General features: G+C 41.3%; 1 protein-coding gene across 1 annotated transcript in view; it reads right to left on the bottom strand.

Moving 5' to 3' along the window:
• The window catches only part of LOC139452054 (trichohyalin-like), a 66,951-nt gene that overhangs the window by 36,714 nt on the left and 18,024 nt on the right, over positions 1-12,213 (bottom strand). Inside the window, exons 4-10 of the mRNA XM_071233353.1 lie at positions 9,636-9,720; positions 8,301-8,453; positions 7,002-7,091; positions 5,884-5,958; positions 5,086-5,169; positions 4,686-4,902; positions 4,072-4,220 (exon numbers count right to left, since the gene is read on the bottom strand). Of these exons, the coding sequence (XP_071089454.1) occupies positions 4,072-4,220; positions 4,686-4,902; positions 5,086-5,169; positions 5,884-5,958; positions 7,002-7,091; positions 8,301-8,453; positions 9,636-9,720 (853 nt within the window). The remainder of the gene's footprint in view (positions 1-4,071; positions 4,221-4,685; positions 4,903-5,085; positions 5,170-5,883; positions 5,959-7,001; positions 7,092-8,300; positions 8,454-9,635; positions 9,721-12,213) is intronic.

Below are 12,213 nucleotides of genomic sequence, written 5' to 3'. Positions count from 1 at the left end.
GGTGGGCATAACTTCAGATGTAATCCTCAATATAGATAAACCCTCATAAGACAAAAAGTGTCAAAGGAACCCTATGGCATGTCATCTGCGCCAATCGGCATTACTTGCTCAAATCCTGTCCGGAATTGTCATTGTCGAAGATGAAGAGACTGCCTGAGTGCTAACGACACAAGTCATTGTATCTTCTTCTACCTGTCCGGAAGAACAAACAGCTTCCCGAGATCGGTGTCGAAAAGAGCTCTGATGAACTGCAGTTGCTGAGAGGGTGTGTTTTTCTACTTTTCTGTGTTGACTAGCCAACCGAGATGATGAAGTAATCTCTGCGGGAAGGCGAGATATTTGACTAAGACATTCCGGCCAGGATGCAATCATCGATGAATGACTCAAAGACAATCCCGCTGACGTGAAGAAACTTCATGATGGGCTTTGTAAGGTGGGTAAAAAGCTACTGGGCCAAAGAAATTCCAGATGGGAGCACCTTTCATTGGTAGTGACGACCTTGGAAAATAAATCGGAGGTAATGGCGGTGCTCTCGATGGATGGTTACGTGAAGGTAAGCGTCTTGTAGATCCAGCCTGACCATGTAGTCCCCTTGTCGAATGATGGTGCAAAGGAGAACGACAGACATCATGCAAAAAGCTTCATGTTGAAAATCATACGAAATTTCTTGCAGTCATTTTTCGCAACCAAAAATATTGGCAAGTAGAACCCTGGGGTTCTGGGACTGGGGCCTAAAGACTCTGGGGTATATTTGGATATCAACGTACCTATTGTGACCTGTTGTGTTGTCAACTGCTTGGCCGCATACACCGTCTGGAGTGGAGTGGACATTGTTGGAGAGACTCCTCTGAGTGGCAGTCAGTCTCGAAGGATCTGGGACATGAAGTGGTCGTCCAGGATGGTCCAGTTGGCTACGAATCAACCTAGTGTTCCGCCTACTGGAGTGAAAGTAATGGGTACAACTGGAGGCGGAAGTCCCGGAGGCAGGCGGAGCCACTTGAAGGAGACATTGCCCCTCTTGGGGGACTCTCCAGAGTCCTTGGTGGAGGAGAAGGTGACAGATCTCAGAGAAGAGCCGTTTTAGGCTCGTCCTCTGCCACAAAAAGAGCCTGTCTTCCCACTAATGACGTTGCAGAGATCTTGTTGGGATGGTTTGAACTGGGGACATAAAACAGTCCTGTCTCTACTGGTCCTCCAGTTGTTGCCTCTGATGTCTTAAGAATAAGACATCAGACTGATGAAGGATAAAATTTATGGATGAACAACTTCTTTAATACAATTAAGAGCGATGTTTCGGTGTAGTTCTAACACTGCAAATGCCTATCAAAGAAGGTCTACTGACACTTGGAGATGAGTATCCTCATTGACTACCTGTACAAACATCTTGGATTCTGATCAGATAAGTAGGGAGTTGACCAAGGCACTTGGAAGAGTCTGACTTTATGATGTTCTTCCCAAGGACAGTACTTGACTAGACCTCTACGCCTGAGCGCAGTAAGTGATCCCAATTGATGTGTGATAAGATCCATGATGTCCTGAAATTTGCTTTGGATTAAATTCATGGTCCCTCTGTAGTCCTCCTCTAATGTCTTAGCCTGGGCCACGGAAATACTTCTTGCATGTCGCCGATAATATGGTGGACAATAAAGGTAGGATCCTTCTGATTGTGATATCCAGATGTACCAGTTCCTTGTCATCAATAACTGATGTAGAAGAGGATCACTTCGAGGCAATGGTGGCAATGTTAACATCCAGCTCCAAGGTGTGTCATGGTGACTGCTGGAGGTAACATGATGGGAGAAGCTGTGTTAGTTGACATCGCAAACCCTGCAAGGAGGTAATCCTCAGATAGGTTGAGTGAGTCTGCGGTCCAGGGAAGAATCAGAGAAGGGTCAACCTGGGCCCAACTGCGAGATGATGGAGGTGAAGCCTGGCTTTCAGGGTTAGCATCGGGAGAAGTTGGCGTGTTATCGACCCAGTCTCTAACCGCAGTACCCGGAGTCGTCTGTGCCTAAGTCGTGGTTGTAGCATCCCTAGGTGTTATTCCTGACTGTTCTGTGCGTTGCTGAGAAAGTCGCCAATAAGGACTGTAATTGAGATCCAATCTGTGAAACTGAAAGTGTGGTCTGATCTCTATGATCCTATGAAGGTGGTAAGGGATAAGTCACTTGAGGAACCGTACTGGTGGAAGGGTCCGTCACAGGAGGTTGCGAGGGAAGCGTCATGACCGTTGAGTGCAACTTGTCGGGTGATTGCTGGTCTGGAAGCATATGAGCAGGCCACTCGGAACGTGAATGAGTATTCGGGGGAGGGCCAATATCGATGATCCCCATATCGATCCAGTGTGGGGTAAGGATAGTGTCACATAGGCTGGTATCGCTGGGATGTAGATAGATGTCGATCCCAGTCAAAGTCCATCTCGTATCGATAATGTCGAGATGAGTGTCAATAGGGATGACGTTGAGAGTCAAAGTCCGAGGAGCACAATCGGATCGAGGTGACAATGACGTTCGGTAGAACGGGAACGGCTGTGGTCATAATCATAGGATCAATCCATAGAGTGTAGACAATCTGTGGAGTCGGAATGGTTGTGGTCACATCATTGGAGGATTGCTTCAGTGTCAAAGTCCGTTCTCGTGATGATCGTTGTTGAGGAGAATGACCCTTGGCGTATCGATCTTTAGAATGTCCACTCTTGGACAATCGATCCCGCGAACAGAGACTTGAGGTAAGTGCATTCCTTAGAATGTCGACCCTGAAGGCTCGATGTCGATCTATCCTGTGAATGTCGACCGTTAGGATGCAACTCAAGAGGATAGACGCTAGCCTAAGTCGTATGTTTGGGTTCCTTTGACAAGGAAGGTTCGTGTTCTGTCCCTTTAGATTTAGATCTGCGATCAATGTTCCTTTTCTGACATTTCCTAAGATATTCTGCAAACGTCTCTTTGGAAAGATGGGAACATTCTGTACAACGGAAACCTGGTTTGCAGAACCCCTGACAGTCACAACATAATTTGTGCAGATCCACCGATGAAGAATTATCGCAGACATTTTGGTTGATCTTTGCCCATTTTGATGCAAGTAAAGGCCTAAATATTCTCTCAAAAATATAACACGTCTCCACAGGGAGGGGAGGAGAATGAGAATGATGAGGCAGAGGGTGTCAGGTGTCATGTCCAGCAGGCTGCATGAGATTCGTGTGTGTGCTCTGATTGCTGGAGGTGGTCGTCATGGTGATGCAATGGGTGTATGGGCAAAATGAGCTTAGAAGCTGGTAACTTTGTTTTGGGACGTTTCCACACAAGGGGCAGAAGAAGAAGTATGAGATGTACAGAGTGAGATATGATAAGTTTAAAAATTATAGGTTATTGTATCAAAAGACAAACATAAAACACTTGAAAAGCCAACTAGCTGCTATAGGTAATTATAATATAAATACCTAGCCAGAAAACGAAAATGAACCTACTGCCTCGAATTCTATAGAAGAGAGACAAGTATTCAAATCCAGATGGTGGATGGAACCACAATAAGGAAAAATACAACAGTCTCTTCACATGAATTTCATATATATCATTACACATTACATATATCAAAAGCATAATAATTATATAAATATATATTCCACCCGTCACAGAAGAAATTTTACATGGAAGCAAAGCGCAATCCACAAAATTAAAGCCAAATGTTGAGGACCAAAAGTGGACACATGTCTGTCCGGTGACAAGAAGGAATTTGAAGATATGTGATGTCATCATTTCCATGGGTCACGTGGTAGCTGTGCTGGGTCGGGCTTCAGACTTCACACTTGTATGGAACAACTTTTTCCTTCAGCCTAGACCATCGCACAGCTCTGTTTCTGTCATAAAGTAAGCAATAAATGCATTAAGGAGTAATGCAGGATAAATATAAAATATGTACTTATGCATTTCTTTCCTTGTCTTTATACTTGCTGTTTATGCAGGAGGGTATACATACATCTTCCATCTATCACTCAGAGCCTCCTATTCCTGTGGAGACATTTATATTATGGAGAGACATACTTGTGAATATGGCATCAGCTGGACTGGCTACCTGTATAAACTCTGTAGCTGACACCCCCTTGTCAGATGTGTGGACAAAGGTTGCCCTCTCCTTTGTTTGTTTCTCGGCCAGCTTGTGCATGCGTCTTTGTCGTCGTTGTTGTAGCTTCTCAGCCAGACTTTCTTGCTGACGTACTGCCTCTACAACACAATCAAACTAGTTCACTACAGAATTAACTACATTTGGCAAAGCAGTTTCGGAGATACAAGAAATCTTATATTTTCAGCATAGCCAATAAAGGTCCAAGTTGAGCACAGTTTGTTATCCATCTGTTATATATCAGTTCAAAACACATGGTAATGTTTAAGCATTTTCTTTATAATTTTAAGAAAAACAAAAGCTTTAAAAGTTCTCAATCTAAATGAGATATTAAGCGTCAATATTAATTCGGAATCCCATTGTAGAAATCGATTCTTGTATGACCTCATTTAGGTTTGTAAGTATGCCCGCAGTGACCACAAAACACAATTCCAAGTCAATAGTCAATTATCGCAGTCAAGTGCACAAAGTGCCTTGCACAGAATGCAGCTGAGAGAAAGACATAAACGGTAAGTTATGAACAGAGATTTGAAAGATAGTGTGCCCTGATGACTGAAGGGTGTTACCTTTATTGTAGTGTGCCCTAACATTGTCTACATCCTCTCGGTACTGTTGCAGTAATTCCTCTTGCTGCTTGTCTGCCAGTTTCTTGTCAGTTACAAGGCCGGTGAGGATGTCGGCTAGCACTGTGACCTGGGTGTTGATATCCTGGTTCTGGTTGTCAGCCTGCATGTTGTTGTACTCCAACACTTGTCGCCGCTTGGCCAGCCGCTCCTGCAGGGCCTACAACACACAAAGGACATCTGGGTTGTATATGTCTTGTTGGGAGAGTCAGCAAACTCATCATGTCACAAGGGAACAAATTTCATAGATATATAAGTGAATATTTAAATGACCTGACTTTCCATATATGCTGTATATCTGCTACGGCATTGCCAAAATATGTTGAGAGAGACGTATGCTTACCCTTCTCTGCCTGGCTTGCTCTGCACCAATCTTCTCTTCCAGTGCTCCCATCTGCCCCATCAGCTTCTCCATCAGCGCTTCCACCTGGACAACATCAATGTCATATATCTATAGCACCGAAGAAAAGTACCAGTATGACATTTCTTTTAACCTTACCCCTCAAGGGGAAAACAAAGGAGGCCTCATCTAATACCTGGCCACAATTAGGTAATGAACATCTGATGTCCATGTAGCATTCATAGGAAAAGCCATAGATCAAAACACTCGCACAAACATATTTGGGACAGTTACATTGAAAGCCGAATACAGTCTACACAAAATAAATCACCATTATCCATGCACTGTTGAAAAGTTTGTGTACAAGAATGCATGAAAGAACAACAACAATATAATAATGCAGCCTTGTGTGCTTGCGTTAAGGCATTCCTTTACTGATCTGTATTTACTTATGGAATGCAGGCAACACATGATACATGTACACCACTGAAGTGAATAATGGACAAACTGACTACTTGTTATGGACATGTTTATGTTAACTGATCATCACATAAGACATTAACAAATCAAACAACAGTTCCTGAATATGTCATTTGCTTTAATAAGTCAGGGAAGTACCAGGTATCTGAATTCTGAACACTGAACTCATTATCGATTGATGATGGATAATCGATTGGTTTTGTGAAACCAGTGATCGATAATGAAATTTTAACAAATTCCCCAAACTAGTAAATACTCCATTGCTCAAAATATTATCTGTACTGGGTGGTCTTCAAACAAAGTAGCGGACATCTAAATTACCTCAGCTTCCGACATTCTAGACGACCGTATGAGATCTTGTCTCATCTTCTCTCTCTGTTCTCTCTGCAGTCGGTTCTGAACAAAGACAGTTATCAGTGTGTACTTGTGTTATATGTAACCATTAATACTCCATGTCGAAATAGACAGTATTATGTATTAATCTGTCTGTAAAGACAACTGGTAAACATTTGATTCATGTATGTGATTGTTTTAAAAAAGCCTTTAACTACTTGTTCAGAAAGGTCAGGTGATCATCACACGTTGCAGTCTACAAGTAACACATGTACATGTCCACTTGTACACATCCATGCCCAGACCCGTGAAGATTCTGGGGTAGAATCAATCTCATTAAAATCAGATCTTAGTTCTTGCTACCTACCGCTAAACAAAGATCTGAGGACATCCCATGACGGGTCACGTCAGACCAACCTTGCGGGAACTTTGACCGACCAATGGAATGACCAATCAGAAGGCAGCTTTTTCCAGCTTTACGGCACAAATTTCAAATTGGCGACTACACTTCGAAACATATTTTGACAAATTCTCCATTACAAATTTGAAACCTGAACAAACAAACATTCTGGAATGGCTAATAGATGGTCTGGATTGTAAGTATTCAGTCGTTAAACCAGTAACTATCGTTCGGAATAGACCATGTTAAAGTTTTCGAGATTGCATGATTAGAAATCACATTCCGACTGTCACTTTCATAATCTGGTAAGTGACACACTGATTGGTCGGATGAAAGGTCGTTCTGACGTGACCCCTAATGGGATGTCTTCAGATCTTTGTTTAGCAGTAGTGAGAACTAAGGTCTGATTTGAATGAGATTGGGGTAGAATAGGTCTTCAGCAACCCATGCTTGCCGCAAAAGGGGACTATGCTTGTCGTAAAAGGTGACTAACAGGATCGGGTGGTCAGGTTCGCTGACTTGGTTGATGCATGTCATCAATCCCAATTGCGTGGATCGATGCTCATGATATTAATTACTGGATTGTCTGGTCCAGACTCGATTATTTACAGACCGCCGTCATATAGATGGAATATTGCTGAGTGCGGCGTTAAACAACAAACCAACCAACCAACAACATCCATGCCCATCTAAACTGTCTGTATACCTGTTTGCTACTGGCTTGTGTCTGAAGGTTCTCAAGGTGAGAGTCGAGTGCTTGGGGGTCCGTGCTGAGCTTGCTGTTGTTCTTGGCCTCCTGCAACATTTTAGGTGATAGTGACATGTAAGTGTTCAACAACACTACAGCAGATACCTGGGAAGTGACATGTAAGAGTTCAACAACACTACAGCAGATACCTGGGAAGTGACATGTAAGAGTTCAACAACACTACAGCAGATACCTGGGAAGTGACATGTAAGAGTTCAACAACACTACAGCAGATACCTGGGAAGTGTCATGTAAGAGTTCAACAACACTACAGCAGATACCTGGGAAGTGTCATGTAAGAGTTCAACAACACTACAGCAGATACCTGGGAAGTGTCATGTAAGAGCTCAGCAACACTACAGCAGATACCTGGGAAGTGTCATGTAAGAGTTCAACAATACTACAGCAGATACCTGGGAAGTGACATGTAAGAGTTCAACAACACTACAGCAGATACCTGGGAAGTGACATGTAAGAGCTCAGCAACACTACAGCAGATACCTGGGAAGTGTCATGTAAGAGTTCAACAACACTACAGCAGATACCTGGGAAGTGTCATGTAAGAGTTCAACAACACTACAGCAGATACCTGGGAAGTGTCATGTAAGAGCTCAGCAATACTACAGCAGATACCTGGGAAGTGACATGTAAGAGTTCAACAACACTACAGCAGATACCTGGGAAGTGTCATGTAAGAGTTCAACAACACTACAGCAGATACCTGGGAAGTGTCATGTAAGAGTTCAACAACACTACAGCAGATACCTGGGAAGTGACATGTAAGAGTTCAACAACACTACAGCAGATACCTGGGAAGTGTCATGTAAGAGCTCAGCAACACTACAGCAGATACCTGGGAAGTGTCATGTAAGAGCTCAGCAACACTACAGCAGATACCTGGGAAGTGACATGTAAGAGCTCAGCAACACTACAGCAGATACCTGGGAAGTGTCATGTAAGAGCTCAGCAACACTACAGTAAATAGTGCCGTGCAAGAGCACAGCAGCATAACCATAGATATGAAAGAGCTCAGCAGTTATTCAGAAGATAATGCCATACAAGAGCTCAGTCACATTACAGAACATGGTGACATTTAAGAGCTCAGCAATGTTCAACTTCAGTTTCTTAATTTGAGGCATGTGCATGGCAATAGCTGCTACAATTAAAGATGTGAGCAGGAGTCATGGAAATGAAACTTGTTGAGCAACATCCTAAGTGGAGATATCTATAGTTCAGCACTGAAGCCAACCGAGTTACCTCCTCCGCCTCTTGACGCTCTGTGTGCACAATTTTCCTGATGTCTGTGATGTCTTCACCTGTCCTCTTCATGAACGTCCTGTAGTAGTCCTCTGTGATGTCCTTCTTCACCACCAACGTCTTCATCAGGCCGTCCAGGCAGCGAAGCAGCAGCTGCAAGTCATAGTAAATTATCATTCATGAGGAGGATTGCAATCAATAATCATAATGATTCAATTGCTGACAATTAGAGCACTTCCACACAGAATAGTATTCTCAATGAGATGTGTGTAACACTAGTTGTCAGTTTGTCCATGTCACAAATAGTTGTCTTGAATGTCTTGAATTCATCCATCATTAGACTAAACACACCTTCTTAAATAAAGGTTCTAAACTGTAAATAGGTAAATGATAAGAGTTAAAAAGTAACTGTCATATTGTGTGATTATATTCGAGCCATGTCAGCCACGTCATTTGTAGTGAGACCCTCAAATGGAAACATTATCAAGACAGCCACGGAAGATTTATGCCTTGTGTGAGTTGAACGTTTGTGAAGCATTTCTGGGCTGCATGACTGGTCAACTCTAATATTTGCCCAGCCTTGGTTCACAGAGTTAGATCAAATGTCATTGCTCAAGTTTCTTATACAACATGATAACAGGGAAATGTTAAATATGACATGACAAACTACAGGACATGCACTTATTAAGGATATACCATCACAAACCAAAACATCCTATAAGTCTATTATAGTCAAACACTGTTGTGTCGAACTTTGATGTGTCAAACTTACGGTTGTCTCAAAGTAAAAACCTGTGCATTCCTTCTTTATACTATATATGATTTTCAGTTGTGTCGAGACCCGTGAAGATTCGGGGTGGAATGGGTCTTTAGCAACCCATGCTTGCCGTAAAAGACTATGCTTGTCGTAAGAGGCGACTTACGGAATCGGGTGGTCAGGCTCACTGACTTGGTTGATGCATGTCATTGTATCCCTACTTCGTGGATAGATGTTCATGATGTTAATCACTGGATTGTCTGGTCAAGACTCGATTATTTACAGACCTCCGTCATATAGCTGGAATAATGCTGAGTGCAGAGTTAAAAAAGAATCAAACCAAACCAGTTTATGTCAAACCTCGGATAACTCGAAGTATTTATGTAGGTCCCGTCAACTTCACTACTACCGTGTTTGACTAGTTTCTTTCAAAAGTATTGTGTATTATGTATGACTTTACTACAGGAAATAATGGGATATAGATACTGACTAATGATCCCCTTTGTTTACTTTATGTGTGTGTCATGTAGGTGGTCTTTGTGCAGCTGATGAAAAGTGTGAATAGCAAACTGACGTACAAGTTCCCTTTCATCATCAAGATCCGTCTCCATAGATGTGACGCTGTTCAAGTCTTGCTGGGCCATCTCACCATCAGCTCTAACGCTGAAACAGATGCACGTCACAACATTATGTCATTGAAACATGGAATCATAGTGCCAAGGTAGTGCTGCTCACGAGATAAATGTCCAGCTGAAAGTTTCAGCCATCAAGTAGAGAAAGTGAGGCTGCCAGTTAAAGAGAATTTTCACATCAAATTGACTGTGTGATTTGAAGGGGTAGTGTACATCAATATAATATTTTGTAAAACCATATGAATGGAAACATACATGTAAAGTATTTGGTACAGAAGTTTTTGAGATGTACAGTATCTCATTTTCAGAAATTTATTAACAATGTCCAAAAATGATGATGATGATGAATAAATAAAAGGAAAGTCATCAGAAGATGACAAATCCCTCCGGCCTCAACAAATTTGAAAGAACAAATCATCTGACTGTTACTTTAAATCTAACTTGGTGAGAGAATTTCTATCTAATCTGTCTATCCGTATACAAGAGTAGTTATGAAGCTATCAAAACAATGCCATGGAATTTGGATGGAAACAGGAAAAAAAAAATTTAAAAAAAAAATCCTAAATAGCAAAAGGCACCACTTCAGCCCAAGATTAATACATGTACCAAGTTTGGATAAAAAATGTCGAATAGTTTTATTGTCCTGCTCCAGAATCGACACCTACCTCTGTTTCAGCTAGTCAAACATGTTTCCAAGGAAAAAGGGAAAAGTCAAATTTTGAAAAATTCCTAAATAGCAAAAGGCACCACTTCAGTCCTTCGTTAATACATGTACCAGGTTTGGATAAAAAGTCTTTCACGTTTTTTTAGTTGTGCTCCAGAAACGAAATCCAAAACCTCCTCTTGAGACCAAGTCCAATTTGTTTCCATGGAAATTGAGAAAAATAAAAATGCCCAAAATCAGCAAATAGCAAAAGGCACCACTTCAGGCAAAAAGGCACCTCAGATGTTGAAGTATACATGTCTCATACTTAAAGAATAGGGAATAACTTTAATGCATTATGAAGCAGTTCTGTATAAATAATGGCAATACAAAGCAGGCTGTGGATCAGACAAATCAATGCTCTACATTCAAATACATCTGTGATGTTATTCTGTTATGCAAATGTGCCATTATTTTTCACGAATGAACAGAAATTTCCATAACCCTTACAAGCTCAAAAAATAATATGTCTATAATGTTGTTACAGCAGGTAACCTTTAACAATGTTCATATTCAAAGTAACTAGATGTACCTTTGACAAAAAATAAACATCAGGTCAACATGTACATCCTTGTTCAGGGCTCTATATTTCCTATAACCCCGTCAGCACATATTCCCAACATGCAAGTGATTGACAAAATACTAATTTTCGACCCAAGGAAAAAATAAGAGCCATGTTCCATGCATTGTAAATATCAGCTCGCGTTGGAACTTGCTGCACGTGCAACAGTAGCAAATCTAGAGAACGTATTCTATGTGTATCACATTAGGGCAACTAACACAGTATAAATACAGGCTACAAAATGTCCTAGTTTACTTTTCAAATATTTTCCTCAAGAGAATGTTTTGTCAACATGAAAAAGTAGGGATGTGTTAATTAGGGGAATATGCTCATAACTCTCCTTTCCTTAAAAATATGGGTCTCATCTCCATAGGACTGACATATAGCAAGGTTGGTGAAATATTAGCCAGACAAAGCCTACGATATTCTATTCCAATACACGCAGCTGAAGAATGTCAGTTGGGCTTCGTCCCATTGTAAGCACCAGGATAGTCTCTCTGACTATGCTGAGTAGTTGTTGTCCTAACACGTATTGATGACTTATTTTGTAAGTATAAACAGGTTCTTGGATGCAGGCCAATATTAATAATGTCTGATGATCCTGTTCTTCCCCGTACCAGGCCACTTATCACATTATGTATCAATTCAGAGCATGTTAAATACAACTGGCACAAACAGTATTCCTTTGATGTATATCGATAAAATTTACTTGTTTTGTTAACAATCAATATCTATTGAAATATATGTATGTATAATTTACGTTATTATTAGATATGAAATCAAAGTTATATTTTTACATTGGGAACTAAGTTTGTCGGACTTGTACAGGTCATAAAGTACTTTGATGATGATGATGATACAGTCATCAGCCTGCTGTTGTATGTCTCATCTGCAAGGTTCAAGGTACTCAGTCAATGGTATTCACTGACTTGTTTGCTTGGATATTCAGCTCAGTTCTGATGTAAGGTGATCTATACAGAAATGGTGACATGGTTGACAGAGCTTTGTACCCACCTACCCATGTCTGCCTGTCTCCATGACACACCCACACAAACAAGCCAGCAGGGCTTAGTCAAAGCTAACTGTCCACCATTAGATCAATAATGCTGTCCCCATTAATATCTTCCCTTACAATGGCCATTATAAACACACATCAACATGCTCTGTTGTTAAGAAACTCTATTTGACTTGGATTCCTCCAAACCGCTACACATTCAACCTATCTGATTGGAATGCTAGAGGTATATCCTCCCCTGTTC

Source organism: Haliotis cracherodii, unplaced genomic scaffold (assembly GCF_022045235.1).
Source record: "Haliotis cracherodii isolate W230 unplaced genomic scaffold, xgHalCrac1.p SCAF_9, whole genome shotgun sequence".
NCBI lineage: Eukaryota > Metazoa > Mollusca > Gastropoda > Lepetellida > Haliotidae > Haliotis > Haliotis cracherodii.
Note: the sequence above shows the minus strand (reverse complement) of the source record. Positions and strands in the feature narration are given on the sequence as shown.